The sequence below is a fragment of the Takifugu flavidus genome, chromosome 3 (assembly GCF_003711565.1).
Source record: "Takifugu flavidus isolate HTHZ2018 chromosome 3, ASM371156v2, whole genome shotgun sequence".
Taxonomy (NCBI): Eukaryota; Metazoa; Chordata; class Actinopteri; order Tetraodontiformes; family Tetraodontidae; genus Takifugu; species Takifugu flavidus.
The window spans coordinates 18,471,164-18,496,226 of record NC_079522.1 but is presented as its reverse complement, the minus strand read 5'-3'; the positions used below and the strand labels follow the sequence as shown (position 1 = coordinate 18,496,226).

Below are 25,063 nucleotides of genomic sequence, written 5' to 3'. Positions count from 1 at the left end.
TTAATGGAATACAGTCCATTTAGCCTCTCTCGCACTATAAGCAGTTGACCTAACCTTTCAGAAAGGAAAAGGTAAACATCACTTAAAAATATTTAAAACCACCACTGAGAATGCATTAATTAGGTTAAAATTGTTATTTCTTTATTAAACATTATGATGGTTAAAGAACATCTCCTGTGCTGTTTCTCAAATGAGTAATTGAAGTAGATTAATAGTTAGATCTTTACACTTACTTAAATTATAATACACATTAAATATTAGTATTTATTTGTTAATGAGAATTGTTACTTTCAATACTTTTCAGTCAAACAAATGAATGCTTGATTAGCACTATCCTTCCAATCTGCAGATAATTTTAAGATGATATTTTATATACTCTAGTAATGAACGGTGCCACAAATTTCATAATTTACTTGTTATAAAACCCACTGCTGGTGGTACAAGACAATTGCTCACAAATGATGATGAACAACTTGGATAAAAGTTATTTATTACCACAAAATTGTATTCTCGATATAGAGTATAGTCAGATATTACTTAAAAATAAAAACTAAGTGTAAAAAAAAGGAAAAAAAGGATTTTGCTTACTGAAATTTTGAGAATTCTGTTAAACTTCATTGTCAGTGATTAATAATAACACTCGTACTGACAGATTTTTTTTCTGCACACATACACACAATTTAGACATATTTTGCCATTTAATTCAAAATGTAAAGATACAAGCAGATCATCTTAGCTAAATATTAGAAAGATTAAGAGCTAGATAAACCAAATTAGTTGTGGTGCACAAGAAGCCAACCAAGTTGCAAAGGCTAGACAGGCCATGGTAACGGCCAAATGAGTTCCTATACCCACGGTACTTGGGATCTTGCTCTCTGAGCTTAGCATACGCTTCCCTCTGGCTTTTCCAGCCAATCTGATTGCCCAGGCCATGACTCTTCTCTATCTCCATCTTTTGTAGCATCAGTTCAGTGACTGATGGGCCAAACCACTGGGCATTCAGAAAAGCCATGATCAGGGCCACAAAGTATAAAGCCATCTGAAAGAAAATAAAAATGATGGTCATGATTTGATTGTAAATATCAATTTTAAGTAGATTAAAATGTGCACGATAGGGCCCCAACCTGTACACTTTCATGGCCATTGAGCAGCTCTCTAGGATGGTACACAGCGTACAAAGCCAGGCTGATGACGCTGCTGCCCATCTGACAGTAGAAATAAACAGGGAAGAGTTTACTCTGCACTAGGCCAAAGGTGTGTAACGTAACCTGCTGGACCAGCACGAAACCTAAAAGCACACATAATCAGAGATCAGGAAGGAGTGATCAGGAAGGTAAGCTGAATCTCATGCAGACATGATTTTAGTCTGTACCTGCGATGAAGGTAACCCAGACCTGCATTCCCCAGGTGAATGAGAGCACTAGAAGATGAAGCACTTTAGCTGCGGCTGTGGGGTCTCCTTCTGTCACCATTTTGGTGCTGTGTAAAACAGAAATATGACTGATTGATTCTGTATTTTTTTTTTTAAATAGCTAAATCAAAACCTTTTAAGAACAAGTACAATGTACAGCACATTTCATGACAGCGACACATTTCAATGCTACAACTGTAATGTAATTTATAGCTTGTAAATGTTGACAAATGAAGAAATAAAAGATAAATAATGGGAAAATCTATAAATTATGGCGTTTGAGAATTAGTTTTTCTACAGATCAAAAGCAAAAAAATGTTAGATTTTCAGTCATAAACAGAAATAACAACAGAACCGGAACCCAAATTAAGGTCTCGTATCTATTCTTTTGCAGCAGCCTATAATTCAATGATGACATTCTTGTAGAGAAAAATAAAATAAAAATCCTGCAGCAGCACCTCGATAATATGGTGTGACCGAGGAAAACACACAGTCCGACTCTGCATGTTAGCAAGCTAATAAAGAGCTTCGTGGTATATTACGCTTCTCCAACTACTACAAAGTATTCAGACGATTTGTTGCTATTTTATAACTAAGGCAACTTTGCAAATCCACACTTGCCTTTCTTTTCTTCTGTCGGTACCACAGGAAAAAGTCGCGTAATATTTATTAATATTTATTATTACTAGTCCAACGTTCACTCGCGCCACTTCCGCTCAAGTCTTAAACCACGCCCCTCGAAGAAAGACAGACCAATGGCATCTTTGAGGGCGTTCCTGGCCTTAAACTTAAGATAACAATTCTCCACTTTGGCCTTTTTAGTAATCCTTTAAAATGTCTTATTAAATTAACACTTTCCACTTTACAAATAAGGTGGACCTCATTGTTGATGGTTAAAAACCGACCTAAAAATGACTCCAGCTAGATGTGCAGCAAAAAGCCGACCTTGCCACAACAACCTGAATGAAGGCCTAGATAGGTAAGATTCACACCAGAAAAATACATTTCCAGCAATGCCGATGCCAGAGAGAATGGAGTGAAGGATATGGTGGTCATCTATATCAAATATAGCTAATAAATTGAGCAAAACCAGAACCAAGATGTGAGCAACTGCTTCGGCAAAAAATAAATCATAGACAAATGTTCAAATTCAGTGGAACAGCCACTCTTGGGACCATATTGGTTTTCTAACAGGATCTTGGTGAACTGCTTCAAAACTAATCTTTCAATGGTCTGGTAAAATGGAGACCAAGTGATAATTTCTCACTTCAATTGGATTGAGGGAGGGCTTCTTGAGTCACCTGCACCCCTTTAAATGTGGATGGAAAGGTGCAAGTGCTGAGGGATGAGTTGGTCATGTGAGTGATTGTTCAGTACCCATCAACTGTGGTTCTGGATGAAAACTTTACAGATTAATGTCGTGTTAATCTGGAATAATCACCAGTCTGCTAATAAATATAGACAGACCTTCATAATCTCAATGAAACCTAAACTCTGTCATGGGCAGAAGCAGGACCCAGAAGCAGCACAGCAGCAATGGTGGAGCACTTATTTTATTAGGAAACAGTTTCAGTTCACCAAGGAATACAGCATCCAAGTAATCCAGGAAATAATTCCATGGAAGAACTCAGGCAAATGGTAAGAGGCAGGGATCAGGCATGCAGACATGTTCAAATGGAAGAAAGCAGTTTACCAGCACGGGAACAGGACACGCTGGTCAGGAACAGGCAGGGTCAAAACCAGGAAATCAGTCCAAGAAATAATGCTGGAGAGTCTGGCATGCACACACAAACAATCTGACAAAGAGTGAGTGCCAGGGGTTTTAAATATCTGAAACTTGAACATGTGCAGGAGATTGAGTTGACAGGCAAAGGAAAGATATGGCTGTGAAAGACTGTGCTGATTAGGATGGAGCAGACTGTGACAAGGATCAACTTTAGTAGTTAACACATCTAGCTTCCACATGCATGCTTTTGGACTCTAGGAGGAAGCTGGTATCTGGAGAGAACCCACACAAAAACAGGTTGTCCTTTCATCCAATCGCTGACAATGTACACTTTGAGTAGACTTACTGTCCTTGTCATTAAAATAGCACAAACTCACAACCACAAGCAGCCACTTAAAGAAAAGTGAGGGGACTTTAGTTGGGTTATCATTTAGTTGGATCATCATAATCATTTTAGTTTGATCCTCTTATACAAAATGATGATACATTAAGCTCTCTTGGAGGAAATGGCAGGAGAAGTCTTACACACCACTTGGTTCTACCCAGACCTCATCAGATGCTTTACTCACTATTGACCACATAGTTTACTAGACAATTTGTATGTAATGTTTGATGACTTGTTCATCACCCATACTCCTATTAAAAAAAAGACCTAATTTTGAAAAGTACTTGGCCTCCATCTAGGAGTCCCAGGAAATAGTGACAGCAGACACCAGAGAATTTTATAATGTGTAGAAAAAATATATTGTGGCTGACAGAGGCAAATGCACTGCAAAAGAGTAAACGTGCTGCAAACACAGGAAGGATGCAAAGACTGATAAAACAAATGCAAGAGGAAAATGTTGCAATCGCAGACATGAAGCAAAGCAAAAACTTGCAAACCCACAAAACAAACGTGATAGAGAAATGCTGCAAATACGAAAACGCATTAAAATTGGTGGTGGTAGCTGTTGGGAACTGGGCTGAGAAGCAGAGGGTTCTCAGTTCAAGACCCAGGTGTAGTAGGTGAAGGTACCAGAACACCTTCAGCGTACTGCTGAGGTACCCTTGAGCAATGCACCAAACCCACAAATGCTCATTACCACATTTTTCTGTTACATTTGTTTTCTGTGTTTTTGCAGCATTCCTGTGTTTGCAGCGTCTGGCTGTGTGCAGCTCGTTGGCCCTGGTCGGCCACTATAGGTTCCTATTCTAAGATATATGAGACCATCCTGGAAAAACCTAATAAATACTCATTAGGGATCACAACATTAACAAATTTCTTTCAACATTTAATACGCTTTAAACTTTAATTTGAGGAAGAACAAAACAAATAAACAAACAAAGCAAAAAAAGTCAAAAACGAGATGGTTGTCACGATTGTCCACAATGTTTTGACAGTACACAGATTATATTTAGGGTGAACTTGCTCAATCTAGTCCATAATATAGTTTGCCATCACCAAGATAAGGCCATAGAACTTGATTAGTAAGAAAAAAGTTAGTAACAAACAAGTTATTACTACAAGATGTCTTCTGTGGGTTCCTTGGCAAAAGGCAAGGATTAGGCCTGCGTCAAAAGATAAAGAAAAAAAAAAGCTACATCTGAGTGAAACATTCAAGTGACTGGGGACACAAAAGGAAATCAAGCAATTTTTTAAACTGAAATTTTTAATTTTTCAAAATATCATTCAGGTTTAATATTAAGAAGAACATTGTGTCTTGCGAATAGGGCATTTACAAACTCTATAATCAAGTACTAGGTGCAGTCATGGGTTTGAGGGGGTCCGGCTTGGTGACCTCAGGATCGGGTCTCTGCTTTTTGCGGATGATGTGGTCCTGTTGGCGTCATCAGCCCGTGACCTCCAACAATCACTGGATCTGTTCGCCGCCGCATGTGAAGCGGCTGGGATGAAAATCAGCACCTCCAAATCCGAGGCCATGGTTCTCAACCAGGAAAATGTGGAGTGCCTTCTCCGGGTCAAGGAGGAGATCCTGCCCCAAGTGGAGGAGTTCAAGTACCTCGGGGTCTTGTTCACGAGTGGGGGAAGAATGGAGCAGGAGATCGACAGGCAGATCGGTGCAGCACCGGTCCGTAGTGGTGAAGAGAGAGCTGAGCCGAAAGGCGAAGCTCTCGATTTATCGGTCGATCTTCGTTCCTACCCTCACCTATGGTCATGAGCTTTGGGTCATGACTGAAAGAACAAGATCACGGGTACAAGCGGCCGAAATGAGCTTCCTCCGTAGGAAGGCTGGGCTCTCCCTTAGAGATAGGGTGAGAAGCTCTGCCACTGCTGCTCTGCGTTGAGAGGAGCCAGATGAGGTGGCTCGGGCACCTAGTTAGGGTGCCCCCTGGGCACCTCCCTGGTGAGGTGTTCAGGGCATGTCCCTCCGGTAGGAGGCCTCCGGGAAGACCCAGGACACGTTAGAGAGACTATGTCTCTCGACTGGCCTGGGAACGCCTGGGGATCCCCCGGATGAGCTGGAAGAAGTAGCTGGGGAGAGGGAAGTCTGGGCTTCTCTTCTTAGGCTGCTGCCCCTGCGACCCGACCCCGGATAAGCGGTAATGGATGGATGGATGGATGGATGGATCAATCAATCAAGTACTGTGAAATTGGAATTTTAAAATGTGAGGTTATAACGTTTTAAACCTGAGGGGGCAGTGTTGTAACTATAAGTGTTTTGGCTTCCATACAATTCCCACGAAGAAGTACTACTTACCAGCGTTCTCATAGGTTGTAGAAAAATATCTATAGTCAAAGGTAAGAACGTAAAATACGTATTATACTTACAACTATTTGTAATAATGTGTCATCTAATTTCAAATCCACCCTTAAAGGAGCTTTAGACCTTTGCGACTTCTCTAACATCTCTCACATAACATTGCAGTCCCCGTGCCCTTGAGTAACAGTTAATAGCTCTTAGCTAACCCTGTTAGCCTGGAATCAAAGATCCTCAATTAAAAGGCTTATGTTACTGGTCTAAAGTGCGACAACCGCATCTTGAAGCGTCTACATTCGTTACTTGCAGTAATGACCAGCGCAAATCTTTCATTATAATTGGTTTGACCGCTTTATATGTAAATTTAGGGTCTGTACAACACGGGAGTTGCTACGTAGCATCAGATTTAGAATATTTTATTTAGCAGCAGAAGGTACACACTATGTGTAAGAAATAAGAATTTTATTTTATAGCAATGTTCAGAAATATAGTGTGAAAAAATAGAATTACACGAACAAATAGAAGTCCTAATTGCATAAGTAACAGCTCTGTTCACAATTACAGAATGTCCAAATACGTAGTAGGAAAATGCATAAAATTATCAGTGTGTCTAATAATATGCAACATTAGGTAGACAGTGTGTAGCAACAAGAAAAATATGTTCAGTGTGTGTGACAATAAATCCAGTCGTTGGACAGACCAGTCATGCACAAACTAGTTGAGTTCATGCATCATCACGCAATTTTAATACGAAAAACCTAATAATATTCTGAGGTATTGCACGAGATTATAAAAGGAACCAGAAGCAAATCTAAAATACAATGCATTACTTTAAAATCAGGATTCTGCCACTATTTTACTCTGCTGGTACTTTGCTGTAGCCTACGCTGGACTGAACAATAAACATGAATGTCTCAATTCTAGATTCTCAACCCTCGTTTCTTACTATATGATCAAATGTTTTGTGCAATTTTAATGGCTGCTGATGGAATTTCTCCAGAATTTTAAACTTGCATGTTATGATAATTGCATATTTTTGACAGCTAAATACACTGCAGAACAACAGAAAAATTGAAACAAAAGAATACAAGTAATCATTCATCAGTACTCAAACTCATCAGTAATTGTAAGCTGTCAAAATCTATTTGATCTGCTTTCCTACTTGCAGAGTTATGTTGCGACTGCCGCATGTAGGCCGCACTGTGGCCAGGGCAGCAAAAGGCAGCTTGGCTCCCTTCACTACTGGTAATGTTCATCGCAGTTTGAATTTTTCAGTTCTACATTTACCGTATATTTCCTTATATTGGAATAGATATTGTCTTTATCCTGCTTTTGAGAACAGTGTTTACAATAGTGCTGAATCAATTTGTCAGGGTTCCCTTAATTGTCTAAAATATTCTTTGTGTAATATGTTTTGTTTCCACAGGAGTGCGGGCTGCCAGCAATATGGTGGAAGTGTTTGTGGATGGGAAACCTGTGGAGGTAGAGCCTGGAACCACGGTGCTGCAGGTAAGAAAACAGTGCATTATTTTAGCAATGTTATGGTTCTATTGCTTTATGCTGCATGCTTGTAAATTTGAAGTTGCAGGATAATATTGAAATCATTTAAGGGTTTTTCTCAACTATATTATTAATAAATGGCTATTAACAGAAGACTGATGAATGTTGCAAATAAAACTCTACATTGTTTATGTTTCCTGTTGTCTGTTTGTTCCCCAGGCATGTGAAAAGGCAGGAATCCAAATCCCCAGGTTCTGCTACCATGAGCGCCTATCAGTGGCAGGAAATTGCCGCATGTGTTTGGTGGAGATTGAAAAAGCTCCCAAGGTAACAGTGAAACATTTATTCACTGTGTAGATCGTAAATGATTATATGTAATATAGTTTTATATTATATTTATTTTAATGAAGATAGCCGTAAAGTGTCGCCAGTGCAACGCCTCGTAAATTGTGAATTTTATCACTATTATGACATGCTTTGGGTTTTTTTGCCCAGTTACTTAGATTCTTGATGGTGATGGTCATTGTGTTCACTTAGTATAATGAAGAAAGAGTACTGTGTCATGTAAATGTGGCTAGTAAGTCTTCCACTCCAATCTAAACCAAATTGTCAAGAGCTTTAACAAAAAAAATCAAGAGTTGTTGGCAATTTTACATAATTACATGTTGTCCATTAGAACCATTTTCAAACAAAGATTTACTCTTGTGTATTGATAATGACACTACTGAGGCCAGCACACAAGCACTGCACTTTATGTGTTTTATTGTGTTGTGCACGTGGACATAAACTCAGTCATGTAGTTCATGCATTGTTCAGCTTAACCTCAGGTTTGAATATGATTTCTTATCCTGACAAATGTTACAATGACTAATAATGAAAAAATTAAATTGCACTAATATTGCAGATATTACATTTTCCCATTCTTTAACAAGCAATATTTATTATTTATTTATTTCCTTGCATTGCTCCCCTGTAAAATTCATTAATTCACATCTATATTTACTGCACTTATTCTGCCCAGATTCTGCGCAATTAGCGGGTTTCAAAAAGGTCTATAAAAGTAGACTAGAAGCCAGCAAGTCTTATCCAGCTCCTCTTTTGATGACCTGTTTTCAGTTTTTCAGGGAGTACTTGAAACCAACCCTTGACAATTTCTTTGTTAATGATACAATGGGGATGTCAGTTGGAAAGGAAAGTATGCAATAGCCTGAACAGTACTTTATATAGCCTATTATTTATAACTAGGTTTTAGTTGCACTTACCTGCAATGCATAATATTTAAGCTTGCCATAGGCAAAATGCTGACAATGCATGTAATTATTGTTAAATGGTTGTTGTCTTGTTTTCCAAAGCCTGTGGCAGCCTGTGCCATGCCTGTCATGAAGGGGTGGAACATTCTCACTGACTCAGAGAAGACACGTAAAGCCAGGTAAAAGAAACCTTTCTAAATGTGCTTTGAAAATGATTTATGACATTGCTTAAAACTGCATTTTGACTGTTTATATTAGAGAGGGAGTGATGGAGTTCCTGTTGGCCAATCACCCACTGGATTGCCCCATTTGTGACCAGGGAGGAGAATGTGATCTTCAGGTAGAATGTTGACCTTCAAGCCCAGCTCCATAATCATCGTTCCTCCATGCTAGTGCTCAAGGCATCATGTTAAGTAGAATACAAGACTGTACTCAGTTTCTTTCCCCCTGTCTGGGCACAGCCACCCCCTGAGTGTTTTTAGATGCTTTTCAGGGATGAATATGAACAAATTCATGAAAATTTTGCACAATTGATAAATGTTTCTTTGCCTAATAGGTATTGGTTTTCAATGTATTAATTTATTTCTTTATTCAGGATCAATCCATGCAGTTTGGGTCTGACCGCAGCCGTTTATCAGAGGAAAAAAGAGCAGTAGAGGACAAAAACATTGGGCCGCTCATCAAAACCATTATGACACGTTGCATCCAGTGCACTCGCTGTGTTCGGTGAGAATATAACAGACATTCATATCTCAGCAACAGTGTTAGGTCTAAATAACAATACGGAACATTTTATTCTGACTCTTGACCGGTAATGGTCATCAGTTATTCAGAGAGGAGACTGCCATGTACACAGGATGTGCCAGTGTTGCTGTGGTTCACTAAAGAAATTGTGCAATTATTATTATATTATCACATTGTTAACATGCCATTTAGTAATACAAATAAATGGTAAATTGTTCATTTAGTTATAAAGCTAAAAAGATGATCGATCATGATCTTAAAGCTAAAAAGATGATCGATCATGATCTTAAATGTTTTTTCACAATTTAAATTATATAGATATTAATATTAGAACATAGTAGTAGAGATGGTCATCAGGTCATGATTGATAACTGAAAGATAGTTTGGTGATGCACTAAATATGATAATATACTGCCGGCCTCAAGAAAGTTTGACCAGTGGGAAAACAACTTTCCATTTAGCTTATTCCTGATAAATTCAGCAAAAAAAAAACCAAGTTGCACTTGTAATATGCAGAAACTCTGTGGAACATTACTACATTCACAGACATCTGCGTGAAAGAGAAATGGCTTAAAACTAGCAAGGTAATCTTATAATATTTTTTAATAGATATTAAACATTATATTGCGATATTTTTTATAATCCTCATAAATAACATAAGGCACTGTTTCAGAAAGTTAGTTGAATGATGTTCTCCAAGCCATTAGGGATAAAGGCATTTAAGTCCTTAGAAGCCTATGATGATTGACATTTCCCACATCTGAAATAACAAAAGGGGAAAAAAACCCAATATTTGTCACTTGAGTTGATTGCAACTCAAGTTAATTCAGTAAAATAAACAAGTGGAGAGACCCTTTTACTGAGTTAGTTCCGTTACTGATTTTGTTTTTGAAGGTTTGCCAGTGAGATAGCTGGTGTTGAAGACTTGGGAACAACTGGAAGAGGAAACAACCTGCAGATTGGCACATATGTAGAGAAGATGTTCATGTCGGAGCTTTCGGGAAATGTTATTGACGTATGTCCTGTGGGAGCACTGACCTCTAAACCATATGCCTTCACAGCACGCCCATGGGAGACCAGGTGGACAATATTTGACTTATTCCGCACTGTTACCACAAGGAATCAGTTGCATTAATTATTAGGTTAGCTATAGTTTTAGTTTGATATCCTTCTGTTGATGTCATTATTTCTAACTTCCGTTGTTGCAGGAAAACTTCAACAATTGATGTGTTGGATGCTGTAGGCAGTAACATTGTGGTGAGCACGAGAGGTGGGGAGGTGATGAGGGTATTGCCCAGGCTGAATGAAGATGTCAATGAAGAATGGATTTCTGACAAGACCAGGTAAATAGTGCAAGATAAGTGGATCATTTCTTTAACTTTGCAGGCATGTGCAATATTGAGCTACGACAGGACTTTACAGGCCACCTCTTAGGGAAATGAGATAATGGCGAGTTTACTCTACAGTACGAGCTGCTATCCTTGTGTGACCTTTCCTTATGCAAGATGGCTTGTCAGATGTGTCATGTCAAAATCTACATTTGACACATTCTGTCTCATTTCTTCAAGAGTGACTGACATCTGTGTGGAAACCTACTGGTGTTTGACTAAAATGTGTCCTAGTTTAATTGATTAAAAATGCTTTATGTTATCAGGTTTGCATATGATGGTCTGAAGAGACAGAGACTAACTCAACCATTGGTCAAAGATGCTTCAGGTCAGCTGACCCCTGCAACCTGGGAGGATGCTCTTATTCGTGTTGCTGGAGCAGTAAGTCCAAATCTGTCAGTATGTGTCTGTGTTCCAATTGTGATGACTATTATTTGTTTTTCTAAAAATGCGATGAAAGAAGGTTATGTGTGACTGCTTGGATTCTTCTGCAGATCACCGGCTGTACTTCTCATATTGAAGGGTTTTGTCCTGTGCTCTTTGTGTAGCTGCAGGGTGTGCAGGGCAATGAAGTAGCAGCCATTGCAGGAGGGATGGTTGATGCCGAATCTCTGGTCTGCCTCAAAGATCTCCTCAACAGACTTGACTCAGAAAACTTCTGCACTGAGGAACTCTTCCCAATGGCGGGCGCAGGGTAAATTTAGAATGGAATAGAATGGGATTCAGTCACTTTATTCTTTAGAGAGACACATGCACAATAATGAAAACATTTTTAAAAAATTGGCTGATTAAACACTACACATCAACCACATAAGCTATGACTGGTCAACTCATCTGCTCTAGTGTATATTCCCCTCTTCTCTAATCCTGTCTGTTTAATTTCCTGTTGGCTGCCCAAAAGGATGGCTCATGTTTGCAAATGTAAACATTTTTACCTGTTTTCATCAGAGTTCAGTAGAGTTAGGTTTTTATATGCTGCATGGTAACCCTGCTAATTACTGAAAGCAAATGCAACAAACACTGGTTGCAGCTGCATCAACAGCACAAATAATTGCAGAATGGCTCGCACACACAAAAAAAAAGCAATCCAAATCATTTTTAGAACCCTTCACAGGCACCGTGACACACATGTTGACTCATACATTGGCAGTGGATGGCACTGAGTTAGCACACAATGGTTTAGGGATTGTCAACAATAACAAAATCATAATTTTGCTATTGGTGACAATAATTTAATTTTTCTTTAAAATTCCAATGCTGAATAGGAGAAGACCTGATGGCACAGGTCATAAAATGCACATAATGAATTCTGATTAGAATATTGACTTTGAAACTATTCAGGTAAAAGCATTCATGATCTTTTTGCAGCACTGACCTGCGGTCCAACTACCTACTGAACTCGCGTATTGCTGGTATTGAGGATTGTGACCTGTTGCTGCTTATTGGAACGAACCCACGTTACGAAGCTCCGCTCTTCAACGCCCGAATCCGCAAGAGGTAATTTTGTGTCCACCCCTGCACACTAGAACATATTATTGTTTTTAGCATTACACAATGGCCATACACCGGGTTTGCACTGGACACAGTGCCATGAGTACCAAGAAGCGAGGGAGTTTCCTTACGGCTCCCATGTTAACAGATTAATGCCATGAGGCGGACATTTTCGCATCTGGTCTATTTTGTGTGTGAATGATCGGATCAAGCTGGCATCAAGTCAAACCAAGGAAAAAAAACGAAGGAATCCAGTCAATATTCATAATAAAACTATTTTCAAAATAAAACACAGTGAGCAACAAATGCGATGTTATATTAGTGTGCTTACTCTTCCTGCACTTCAGTGTAAGTGATGTTACTGACTTGAGATCAGTAAGCTTTCTTTATATATGTACATTTGATTTAATTATGGACTCAAGTTAAATTGTAGCTAAGTTTTATATGAATTTAGGCATCATTTGGCCTTATTGTAACATAAGCCTAACTTATAAAAAAGAAACCAAGGTAGTTTTCTCTGTCAACTGGACTGTTTTTCTTCTGTTGAAGATGTTTCACCTTCTATCCAGAAGGTTTCTTCAGTTCTGAGGTTCTCCAGAACTGAAATTCTCCAGTTCTCCAGAAGGCGAAACGTCTTCAAGAGAAGAAAAACAGTCCAGTAGACACAGAAAACTACCTTGGATAACTGGGACCTGGATGAATGAGAATCTACACAGACATAAGAAGGAAACATTTATGTATAATGAATCGGATATTGTTTATTATAATACGGACCTTGAACAAATAATTGCATACTAAAGAGCAGTATTATGTCCAGCGGGAGTTTTTGGCATGTGCCGTGCCCTCAATGTTGATTACACATCTATCCATAGCTAAAGAACAGCTTAAAGCAGAAGGAAGGTGTGCAGGAATGTTCTGTAAAACTTGCCGATTACAAGTAGCACAGGTAGTGATGCAAGATTAAAACAAATGAAAAGAGAAAATGTGAGATTCATTTTAATGACCTTTCTGTATTTTCTGTCAGCTGGCTTCACAATGAGCTGAATGTCGCTGTGATTGGTCATAAGGTTGATCTGAGCTACTCTTACGACCATCTCGGTGAGGATGTGTCTATACTGAAGGAGTTGGCAAATGGCACACACCCTTTCTGTAAGGTAAAGAAACACATGCAGGATGGATACGTCTGAGAAGGAATTTTGGCACGCTTTGGTTGTACTTGAATTTTTTCTTTTACCTGCCTTCAGGCCCTCTTGGCTGCAAAACGTCCAGTTGTGGTCGTAGGCAGTAGCAGCCTCCAGAGAGAAGATGGAGCTGCGATTTTAAGTGTTGTTTCTACTATTGCTCAGAATGCCAGAAGCAGTGGTAATGTGGAACAAGGGTGGAAAGTCCTTAACATCTTGCAAAGGTATAACCTGACCTCAATTGATATTTTAAAACCGGTTCTCTTTTTTTTTTTTTTTCTTTTGCCACATACATTTTTTTCTAAAAGGAATTTGACGCATCATTTTTTTATTTATTTTTAAACAGCATTTGAATTTTTAGACTCATATTTTCTATGTGAATAGAGTGGCCAGCCAGGTAGCAGCATTGGACCTGGGCTACAAGGCTGGTGTTGAAGCTATCAGGAAAACCCCCCCGAAAGTCCTCTTTCTGCTGGGAGCTGATGGGGGTTGCATTACCAGAGCTGACCTGCCTAAAAACAGCTTCATTATCTACCAAGGTACACGTAGCAAAAAACAGCTTGTATATGTATACAATGCTTGTATGCAAGTGTGTTTACAGGCTATAACCAATTATCAGTTTAACTTCACCCTCCCATTCCGCCCCAGGTCACCATGGAGATGTCGGCGCTCCGATGGCCGATGTAGTCCTACCTGGTGCTGCATACACTGAAAAATGTGGCACATATGTCAACACCGAGGGCAGGAGTCAACATACACGGGTTGCCGTTACCGCCCCTGGAATGGCCAGAGATGACTGGAAGATTATCAGAGCCATCTCTGAGGCAAGCCATGACAAAAGCACTTGGCGCCATACTAGTCATTCATTTTTAATAACACTATTTGCCTATTGCAGCTGGCTGGTGTGACACTTCCGTATGACTCTCTGGAAGAGGTTCAAACCAGACTGGCTGAAGTGTCCCCTAATCTGGTCCGGTACGATGATGTAGAAGAGGCAAACTACTTCAAACAAGCAAATGAACTTGCCAAGGTACTTATGCAGTCATTATTACATTATAACTTGGTCAATAACATTATTACAACACAGTTCTAAAATAGAAATCTCCAATTGGAGGCTTTCTCAGACTAGTTGTAGTCGTAGAAAAATAATTTGTCTTTAAATACCATCAGTAAATAATGAGTATGCCTTATTATCTTGACTCTACACATTGTGTTGACACAATAGTTATAGTTTGAAATGTGTGGAATGATTCTGAACCCTGATATTGCGAAGAGTTTGGCTGCTAGAAGTATATGGTTCATATCTTTGTCACAGGCAGTGCAGCAGGACCTGTTGGTGACTCCCCTGGTTCCACCTCAACTCACAATAAAGGACTTCTACATGACAGGTAGGCTTATCATGGTTTTAATGAAATGTAGAACAAATCATGTCACTGTAAACGATAAGAGTCCAATCTGACTAATCTCTTTTTCCTTCTTCATTCTGTCTGTTTACAGATTCTATCAGCAGGGCTTCCCAGACAATGGCCAAATGTGTCAAAGCTGCATCAGAAGAAAAATTTGTTGATGACCTTTCAATTTGCTAGAAGAAAAATCAACCTCAAACATTATCACCTTTGGTCGAAAATCCTCTGCCAAAACCCATTAATTTAAAGTTGTTCTTGACGGTTGTCATACAGTTTTATCATTTTCACTTCTGAGGATGGTCTTTATTTAATAAGATGAGAAACATCACCTTAAGAATAAAATGTTAAAGGAGGTTTTACGCTGTGTGATTTTGAAACATCAACTCCTATTGGTATCATGTATTGGTAAAAGCGTTCAAATATATAAATGTTACTTGTAATCCAATCACATTAAAACAGCAGATTAAGATTATTCTAACAATGATGCACTACACTATAAAATTACCTGTTTTAAAACTATAGAGGAAAGGGATGAAGGGTTTCAAAGTTTTTGTCCCAGAAGAGGTGTTTTGAATAAAAACATTTCCAGTATCACAATCTAAATTCTGATTCACTTTTGGGAAAATAATTATTATGCACACATTTTAAGTTATGCAGTACCAATCAATAAAAAATAGGGTACTAAATGTAGAAATGCCATAAAATAAATGTGTAATTCCAATAATATTGTGAATAACACATACAATACCCACAAAGGTCATTAAATGCACATGTATATGTATAAAATACATGTTAAATAGGCTCTAATCAACTGATAGAATGTAATTGCTGAGGTAGAAGAATCAAATACACAAATGCCTCTAATCTATCCAGCGCTAAAATCTGGCTGGTTATGGGTGGGGAAAGTTACCAACCAGCTATTATGATGCATTAAGACTTAATGCATCATAATTAATAATTAAGTGTTTAAATATCATCAACAGTACTCAAATCTATCAAGTCCCTTCGCACTACAGCCAAGGCTCATGGACATTGTTTCTATTTTTGTAAACCATCAGTAAATTCCCGCGCATTAGCAATTTGCCATTGGGCGATACAGCTGTGACGTACGTTTTGGTCCGGATCTGGTCCAATCAGCAGCCGGATAAGTTAGTAAATCCAGCCAATGGGACGTCAGAAGCAGTGTGTGACCGAGTAAGTGTCTAGCGGGCTCAACTCGAGGCTCGTCCCCTTGGCTGGTCTTTCTGGATCTCACTGCAATGGCGGAACAGCAGCAGTTCTACCTTTTGCTGGGTAACCTGATGAGCCCTGACAACAATGTCAGGAAACACTCAGAGGTGAGAGAGGGGAAATACGGCCGTTTATTTAGGTGGCAACTGGGACGATTATGCTAAAAGGCTAATAGCATCGCTACCCAGTCTTAGCGCGCGCTGTGCATTCGCATCAAGCCCACGTGCATTGTGAAGCCGATGACGAGCTGTAGCCGGCTAATTCTAGCTGCTTCCTCCATGTTGCAGTGATATTTCTTCCCGCTGTGTTTCATGTGATTGCCAACGCAGTTGTCACACTCGTACATTCGTCAAAATCTAAAACCAAACATTGTAGTTGATCTTAATGCAAAATGAGTACTTATGCGACGTGTAGTTGGTTCGCTTAGTTACCAGGAAGTAGCTGGAAGCTAAATAGCTACAATAGTCTTGCTCGTTTTATTAGCTAGCGACGCAAGAAGAGAATGGATTGCGAAAACAATCAAGCAGGGTCCTCTACTTTCTTACCGGCCATAATATCGCCAAGGCAACACAAATTTGTGTGTGATGTCGCCATTTAGATTGCTATAAGTGCAGTCAGCAGGCGTTAACGTGTTAGCGTTGATATGTGGTGGCCTTGAGTCACTTCGTTTTTACATGACTGCTAACTCCGTTTTATGGGTGCACAAAAAGGAAAGTTTCTCAATTCCAGGCTTGTCTCACACGGATTGGTATCGGACCATGGCCTTTGGCCGGGCCAGTTGTTCTTAGAAATGGTTTTGTGTGGCGCTCAGTCAGACTTGCCTATTCACTTTACCCACCATGTTTTGTCTAGGCTAACTATTGTTGTTAAGGCCAGCTTAAGCATCCGACTTTCGGATGAGGCGTTTCCTATCACGCTGGCCAGTCAGCGGTTTCCTTTAGAAAGAGTCTGGCTCTTTTATGAGGGGCTGCTCATCGGGACTCAGCGGTAATTCCTGACTCACGCAGGGCACCAACTGGGCTGTCCTCGCTATTATGGAGCATTTCAAACTATTATGTTTTACTGATACAAAACAGGAAGTCATAAGCTATCAATTAAACCTTTTATCACCTGCAACAGAACCCCTTTGCTTGTGGTTTTGCTGTATTTTGTGTCGTCTCAGATGTATACGAGAATGCATTTACTTGTTTGTGGTTTCTCCCAGAAATGCATCCTTATTATCCTTAAATATCTTTTCAATGTTTAGTTTCTTAACTTTTCCACTCTTCATTCTATTTTCAGGAGACCTATGACAGTATTCCAGGTCAGAACAAGATTACATTCTTGCTGCAAGCCATCAGAGATGCATCAGCTGCAGAGGAGGTTTGTTCATTAGCATTTGTGGAGAACCTGTGTTGCCTAAAGACCTTTTTAAGAAGGTGCCACATTGAAGGCATTTCGTGTAGTCAGTGGTCTTAAGTCATCATGTGTGTACAACCCAGTCTGCATAGTACATAGTTGTGTTAATGGGGATGAAGCTTGCCCATCAAAATTCATATTCTGTCCTAGACGTGTCACATTTATGGGTAGTTTTGTTAAGTTACCAAACATGATCTCTGTGGCATCTCTTCTTTTTCTGTTCCTCAAGGTTGATATTTTTAGTGCTGTTATTTTTAGAGGTGGGGAGGACTCAAAGGTTCCTTTGTGATTTATTGACTAGTTTTGTCAGTAGTTAAGTAGCCTATTTAAGTTGATTCCGCTAATGTGTTTCACATTCAATGTTACCTATTTTCAAACCACTGAATAAGGAATAAGGAAAGAACTTTCATCATGCTTGAAGACAAAGGGGTTGTCTGTGAATTGTCTCTCTGAAACCAGTGATTTTGTGCAACCAGGTCAGACAAATGGCAGCAGTACTACTGCGCCGACTGTTATCGTCATCCTTCGAGGAAATCTACCCCGGCCTGACGATTTCATTACAAGCAGCCATAAAGACAGAGCTAGTGACCATCATCCAGACGGAAAACGCTCCAAACATTCGCAAGAAGGTCTGCGATGTTGCTGCTGAGCTTTCCCGCAACCTTGTTGGTATGATCAGATGTCTGGAAAAGATAACTGCTTATTGTAATGGAGATTACTTTAAAATGCTCCTTTTGCTTTACCTAGATGATGATGGTAATAACCAGTGGCCAGAGCTGCTTAAATTTCTCTTTGACGCTGTGAATTCTTCCAATGTCGGCCTGCGTGAAGCTGCTCTGCATATATTCTGGTGAGTCTCTTCTGACATTCTTGGTTGTCCTGGTTTTCATGCATGGCTTGGAGGATCAATTGTATTTAGACGGACGGCAGCTAACCCTTGTTGGCTTTATCAGGAACTTCCCAGGAATCTTTGGCAACCAGCAGCAGCACTACATGGAAGTCATCAAACGTATGCTTGTTCAGTGCATGCAGGACCAGGCCAACCCACAGGTGAGTTTTGATTTTAGGATTTTAGATGATGCTGGGCCGATTTTAGTCACTATTACATTGCTATATATTTCATTCTTGACCTTTCAGATACGTACCCTGGCCGCTCGAGCAGCAGCGTCCTTTGTTCTTACAAATGAAAGGAACACAACCCTGTTGAAGCAATTCTCTGACCTGCTTCCTGGGATCCTGCAGGTACACAATGAACCTTTCACGTGTACATAAATGTTCACTCAAATTTGGCAATGTCTCCATAGTTGGCACTAGCTTTATTTGAACGTGATTCGTCAGTGCAAACATTCTACTTGCTCATGTTGTGCTGCGACATTTGCACCTGTAAGTAATGTATGGATGTTTTCACACAGGCAGTGAATGAGTCCTGCTATCAGGGAGATGACTCCGTGCTCAAGTCCTTAGTGGAGATCGCTGACACGGCACCCAAGTACCTCAGGCCCAACCTGGAGGCTACACTGCAGCTTTGTCTGAAGGTGAATCAGACTAGTTGGTTTATTTCACACGTGAATCCTGTTTGCATAAAGTCAGACACTTGGACTGTTATTTTTGTTATCTATGAATTGTATTTGACCACTACCTTGCTAACCCCTTTAGCTATGTGCTGACACCAACCTGGCAAACATGCAGAGGCAGTTGGCTCTGGAGGTCATCATCACTCTATCGGAGACTGCTGCCGCCATGCTGAGGAAGCACACAGCAATTGTGGCCCAGTGTGGTGAGATTTCAGTTTACTGTTTATTTCTCACTTTTCTCTTCATAGTTTAGAGCCAGATAACATGGGTAGAGTATGTAGTTAAATAAAATAACTATATACATTTCTTAAATGATTATTTTCAGTGCCCCAGATGCTGGCCATGATGGTCGACCTTGAAGATGATGATGAATGGGCCATGGCTGATGAGCTGGAGGATGATGATTTTGACAGGTTCAGCCTTATGACCATCACCAGGAACTGACCCTTGGCCCTATGCACGTTTATTCATTTTGAGTTTTTATTGTTTGTCTAGTAATGCGGTTGCTGGGGAGAGTGCGCTGGACAGAATTGCCTGTGGCCTGGGAGGAAAAATCATCTTACCCATGATTAAACAGCACATCATGCAGATGCTGCAGAACAGTGAGTAAATACACCTTTTTTTTAAAGGTACAGATTTTAGTTTTAGTTGTGAGTTGTGTCACCATATAATGAATCTTGTGTTCGCCTCCAGCGGACTGGAAGTACCGCCATGCTGGGCTGATGGCACTGTCAGCCATTGGTGAGGGCTGCCACCAACAGATGGAGGCCATCCTCCAGGAGATTGTCAGCTTTGTTCTCCTCTTCTGTGCTGATACTGTAAGAAATCCTGGATAATATGTATGTTTTGCCCTGGTTGTCTTACATTGTCGTTAGAGGACATCGTGAAAAATGAACTGGTATATATCTTTAAAAAAGAGATTGAAGTTGTGTTTCTCATGTTCAGCACCCAAGGGTCCGTTATGCTGCCTGCAATGCCATTGGGCAAATGGCCACAGACTTTGCCCCAACTTTCCAGAAAAAATTTCATGATAAGGTGAGTCACGGAACAGAACGGGGTGGGGGGGGTATTAAATCGAGTATTAAATCCACCCAACAACTTGCAAATCAAGATGAACCATTTTGATGGATTGTTGTAGAATACAGTCATCTCTAAAAAGGTCCCATGTTTCAATAATTCACCCCCATTTTAGGTGATTTCCACTCTGCTTGAAACAATGAAAGACCAGAGTAACCCACGGGTGCAGGCGCATGCAGCTGCTGCTCTCATCAACTTCACAGAGGACTGTCCCAAATCTCTGCTGGTCCCATATTTGGACAGCTTGGTGCATCATCTTCACATCATCATGGAAACCAAGCTACAGGAGGTACATTGTGTTTCAATACAGGAATGGCACTATTGCGCCAAAAAAATCAAAGCCTTGAAGGGTTTTCATTTGATTTGTGTCTAGAATATGTGTGAGACTAAGCTAAACCTATTATGTTAAATACATCTTGCATGAAACGTATGTATTGTATATCACCTGTCAACGAAAAAACAAAACCAAGACGGGATTTTTGGTCTGACTTGCCCAGCCTGAATTGCAAGCATCTTCTTCCCACTCTAGTTGATCCAGAAGGGCACCAAACTTGTCCTGGAGCAGGTGGTGACATCCATTGCCTCAGTGGCGGACACGGCAGAGGAGAAGTTTGTGCCATACTACAACCTGTTCATGCCATCACTGAAACACATAGTGGAGAACGCTGTGCAGAAGGAGCTTCGGCTGCTGCGTGGCAAGACCATAGAGTGCATTAGTCTGATTGGCCTGGCTGTAGGCAAGGAAAAGGTACACTGGACTGTTGGCTGCATTTTAAATGGAAATGCCTGCCAAACTGCATATTTGACCTGAATGTCTCCGTCTAGTTCATGCCTGATGCCTCGGCAGTTATGCAGCTCCTCCTGAAAACTCAAACCGACTTCAATGACCTGGAAGACGATGATCCTCAAGTAGAGACTTGACTGACTTTAAGCAGTATGTGTATATTGAGCAGATCTTCTCTAGTGTCATTTTGGTTCTTTTTGTGGTTTAGATCTCATACATGATCTCAGCCTGGGCCAGAATGTGCAAGATCTTGGGCAAAGAGTTTCAGCAATACCTGCCCGTAGTGATGGGCCCCCTGATGAAGACGGCCTCCATTAAACCAGAGGTGGCACTGCTGGACAGTGAGTGACTGAAAGGATGTCTCAATGGCATGTTTGGCGTACCTGCTGTCGTCTCATTCAAATGTGTGTGTTCTTTACAGCCCAGGACATGGAGAACATTTCAGAGGAGGATGGCTGGGAATTTGTCAACCTGGGGGACCAACAGAGTTTTGGCATTAAGACGGCTGGTCTGGAGGAGAAGGCCACTGCCTGTCAAATGCTGGTGAGTGGTCTGATTAAGACCGACAGTGGCTTCACATGAATACATCTATGTAGAAGGTGATGAATTGTGTGGTATTCCAGGTGTGTTATGCCAAAGAGCTGAAGGAGGGTTTTGTGGAGTATACGGAGCAGGTGGTGAAGCTGATGGTTCCTCTTCTAAAGTTTTACTTCCATGATGATATCCTTTATTATGCTGTGCCAAAAAAAAAAGCACTTAGAGAGCGCGGACCTTTTGCCAAGGCTACATAATTTGGTTGGTTGATTTGTCAAATTCCATCTGGAATTTGAAACTTCACCAAAACTTAATGAAATTTTCACAGGACAGCATTAAGTCAATCCTAATGTTTTGGTTTATTTTGCTAAAAATCAGAAAAACGCCAGCTATCACATTGCCTTCTTGGTGAAGTAATGAATACAAGGACATGACGGGAAAAAATCTTTTATAGCTGTTGTTCAGAACAAAATGGTATTTTATTTTTTTTGTCCTGAACTTTTTCCACGCGTGCGTGTCGCGGCAGCCGAGTCGATGCCCCTCCTGCTGGAATGTGCACAGGTCCGAGGCCCAGAGTACCTAACCCAAATGTGGCACTTCATGTGCGACGCTCTCATAAAGTCAATTGGAACAGAGCCTGATTCGGACGTCCTGTCTGAAATCATGCACTCCTTTGCTAAGGTGAGTCGATCAGGGAAAACACGCAGGTACCCTTTGGGATTTCATTGACGTCATGTTCTTTTGAAGTGCATAGAGTTGATGGGAGATGGCTGCTTGAACAACGAGCACTTTGAAGAACTGGGCGGGATTTTAAAAGGAAAACTGGAAGAGCATTTTAAAAACCAGCAGCTCAGACAGGGTGAGTTTTCATTAAAACACTGATAAATTGAAATGTTTCTGCGACTTTTATGTTTAGGAATTGAATATAAAGCTGATAATGTCCCAAACCTTTAAGCCACCTTCTATACAGCATCACTCCTTTTGTACAAATACAATACCACATATCATCACAATTGAAATTTGAGAGGTTGGTTCATTTTTTATTTTCTTGCATTACTTTATTTTTTGTAAAATGAGTTCTTTTTGTCCTTCATAGCCAAGAGAGAGGATGAAGACTATGATGAGCAGGTTGAAGAAGTACTACAAGATGAGGTAAATATTTTATCCTTTGTAAATGTCAAAGCCTTGCAAAAATGGGGGAAAGTAAAATGGGTTTGTTCCGTCCCCCAGGATGAGAATGATGTGTACATTCTCACCAAGGTGTCAGATGTTCTACACTCGGTGTTCAGTAGCTACAAAGAGAAGGTGCTGCCTTGGTTTGAGCAGCTGTTGCCACTAATTGTCCAGCTGATAGTAAGTGTTGCCTGTTTTGGTATTGGCTGCTACGCTAATCCAGCCTCTAACCCCCACCAACTGAACTTGTGTCTAGTGCCCCAACAGGCCTTGGGCTGACAGACAATGGGGTCTGTGTATCTTCGATGACATAGTCGAGCACTGCAGCCCTTCCTCGTTCAAGTATGCCGAGTACTTTGTACAGAGGATGTTGCAATCACTGGGCGATTCGAGCCCTGAGGTTCGGCAGGCCGCTGCCTATGGCGTTGGTGTGATGGCTCAGTATGGAGGAGAAAACTACCGCTCATTCTGTACAGGTATGAAATGACTGTTTTCTGCAGTTCCCCGCTTGGTTTATTCTTCAGTTTGAATGTCTGTCTGTCCACCAGATGCTATCCCTTTGCTTGTTGGAGTCATTCATGCAGCTGATGCCCGCTCCAAGGAGAATGTCAACGCCACAGAGAACTGCATTTCTGCTGTTGGAAAGGTCATGAGGTTCCAATCAGAGTGTGTAAACCTCAACCTAGTCCTTCCCCACTGGCTCAGCTGGTTGCCACTCAATGAGGACAAAGAAGAAGCAGTTCACACATTTGACTTTCTGTGTGACCTAATTGAAAGGTAGACCCTAAATAACTATTGTGCCAGTTCACATTCTTCTGACAAACTCCTAGAATCCATGACAAACCTACCCCAATAGCATTGGAATGATTTGGAACCTTACTGTTCGTCTTCTTCACAGCAACAATCCAATTGTCCTTGGACCAGAGAACTCCAATCTGCCTAAAATCTTCCTCATCATCGCAGATGGAGTGGCCAATGAATCAATTAAAAGTGAAGATGCGTGCAGCAAACGGTTGGCCAACGTCATTCGCCAAGTGCAGGTAAGCTCTTGGTGCTTAAAAACTGGAAATTAGAGGGAAGACCCACCGTTGGAGTAGAAATTGGATGTTTTAATGTGACTCGGGAAAGAAGGATTTGAAAACAGTCATTTGGCATTTTGCTACTAGAGGTAACTCATGTTGAAATATTAAAATACTTTTTAGATAACTGCTCAGTTGCATCAGCAGAGTACAATAGTTCTGTGAAAGGTGGAATTGTAGTCACAGCCTAGTGTGATTTATAATAAATATATTTGGAAGATATTAGTTAAAAATCATCATCTGCCAGCACTGTCAATGGGTAACACTCTTGTCACCAATCATTTGATACATTTTTCTTCTTCCCATCTGATTCTTTCCAGATGTCAGCAGGTTTGTGGACGCAGTGTGTGACGACCCTCAATGAGACCCAGCAGAAAGCCATACAGGACCTCCTCAACACTGCCTGAGCCTGAAGCCCACCTGGATCCCCACTCTTTAGAAAACCTATAAAGACAAGTTGAACTTCTAGATCTCTTCCATCCACTGTGGGCACTGGCCTCAATCCACCCTACTGTTCAGCGCCATCTCTATTCAACCAAACCGAGGAGCAGGTTGGTCATTTCTGATTGGAGGACATTGGAACACCCCACTACAGACTATTTGCCCTCTATCCAAGGAAGTGGGGAAATCAGTGGCCCCTCCATCCAGGCTCACTGAAGACCACCCCCCCCCCCCAAAAAAAAAGGCTGTTAAACATTATTTGTCTGTGTCCAAACGTACCAAACTCATTTAAAGGGTGGGCTTGGATAGAGTGCAGTAAGAGGTTAGGGACTGGACATTCTCATGAACTGAGCAATTGAATGTGGAAAGGAACACTAGGTGACTGCTGCCTGTCTCTTGGGCTTTTTTCCTTTCTTGTTGTTCTGGGGGGGGGGAGGGTGGAAGGACATGCTGGAACTAAAAAGGAAAGGTCCTGTGCCACATCTTAGAGGGTATGCTTCCAAAGTAATGGCATGTTAAGTGGCTGTCTTTAGCAATTTTGAAATGTTGGGACATTTTCTATTGTCTCGAAGAGGGACTGATTAAAGCTGCTTTCCAGACTTATTGGTCATAGGAGTACAAGAGATGTTGAATAATTTTCAACCATAAAGGTAGCAGACAAATGGAGCAATAACCTGTAGATGGGAATCTGAAAGAACATTGCCTGTTAAATTGTAGAGTGTCTGTAAAATGTGTGCTACCGCGCTCTTAACTTTATGGTTTTGACCCTTTGCAGTCCTGCAGCTGTATTGAAAATGACAATAAAATTCCATTTGAGAATTAACAAAGTTTTCTCTTGATTAGCAAGTGATGAGGGCTGCTTTTTAACATTCGGGATGCAAAGTCGTGTTTTTGTAAATTGATTTCCCAAATCTTAAAATCATTTGCCTATAACAAAGCAAGCAGGAGCAACTCGTCTATATGCAGATTTTTGGTCG

General features: G+C 40.6%; 3 protein-coding genes across 5 annotated transcripts; 2 read left to right on the top strand and 1 right to left on the bottom strand.

Annotated features, from left to right (window-relative positions):
• Positions 1–111: 111 nt before the first annotated feature.
• tmem205 (transmembrane protein 205) lies at positions 112–5,174 on the bottom strand. 3 transcript variants are annotated; one of them, XM_057028840.1, is made up of 4 exons: positions 5,041–5,174; positions 1,373–1,479; positions 1,125–1,288; positions 112–1,039 (listed from the first exon to the last, which is right to left on the bottom strand). In XM_057028840.1, exons 2-4 carry the CDS (start codon positions 1,470–1,472, stop codon positions 737–739), a joined length of 567 nt encoding a protein of 188 aa, XP_056884820.1. In that variant the 5' UTR covers positions 1,473–1,479; positions 5,041–5,174; the 3' UTR covers positions 112–736. The 3 variants fall into 3 exon arrangements, with proteins under 3 accessions (XP_056884820.1, XP_056884818.1, XP_056884819.1); XM_057028838.1 differs by lacking the exon at positions 5,041–5,174 and adding an exon at positions 2,033–2,168; XM_057028839.1 differs by lacking the exon at positions 5,041–5,174 and adding an exon at positions 1,870–2,000.
• A 512-nt stretch (positions 5,175–5,686) lies between these two features.
• On the top strand, positions 5,687–15,149 carry LOC130523476 (NADH-ubiquinone oxidoreductase 75 kDa subunit, mitochondrial-like). Its single transcript, XM_057028831.1, has 19 exons — positions 5,687–5,718; positions 7,005–7,081; positions 7,263–7,345; positions 7,556–7,663; positions 8,689–8,765; positions 8,845–8,926; positions 9,182–9,312; positions 10,225–10,410; positions 10,539–10,673; positions 10,985–11,099; positions 11,267–11,412; positions 12,087–12,215; positions 13,234–13,363; positions 13,454–13,614; positions 13,775–13,929; positions 14,039–14,214; positions 14,286–14,420; positions 14,706–14,778; positions 14,888–15,149. Exons 1-19 carry the CDS (start codon positions 5,690–5,692, stop codon positions 14,974–14,976), a joined length of 2,217 nt encoding a protein of 738 aa, XP_056884811.1. The 5' UTR covers positions 5,687–5,689; the 3' UTR covers positions 14,977–15,149.
• An 820-nt stretch (positions 15,150–15,969) lies between these two features.
• On the top strand, positions 15,970–24,913 carry kpnb3 (karyopherin (importin) beta 3). The gene is made up of 26 exons (XM_057028830.1): positions 15,970–16,133; positions 17,308–17,388; positions 17,901–18,093; positions 18,172–18,274; positions 18,378–18,474; positions 18,562–18,666; positions 18,837–18,959; positions 19,081–19,201; positions 19,324–19,411; positions 19,494–19,600; positions 19,692–19,816; positions 19,944–20,033; positions 20,191–20,364; positions 20,605–20,823; positions 20,901–20,984; positions 21,068–21,200; positions 21,281–21,402; positions 21,483–21,579; positions 21,902–22,074; positions 22,141–22,252; positions 22,490–22,545; positions 22,624–22,746; positions 22,823–23,042; positions 23,115–23,343; positions 23,465–23,606; positions 23,966–24,913. Exons 1-26 carry the CDS (start codon positions 16,056–16,058, stop codon positions 24,050–24,052), a joined length of 3,282 nt encoding a protein of 1,093 aa, XP_056884810.1. The 5' UTR covers positions 15,970–16,055; the 3' UTR covers positions 24,053–24,913.
• Positions 24,914–25,063: the final 150 nt, after the last annotated feature.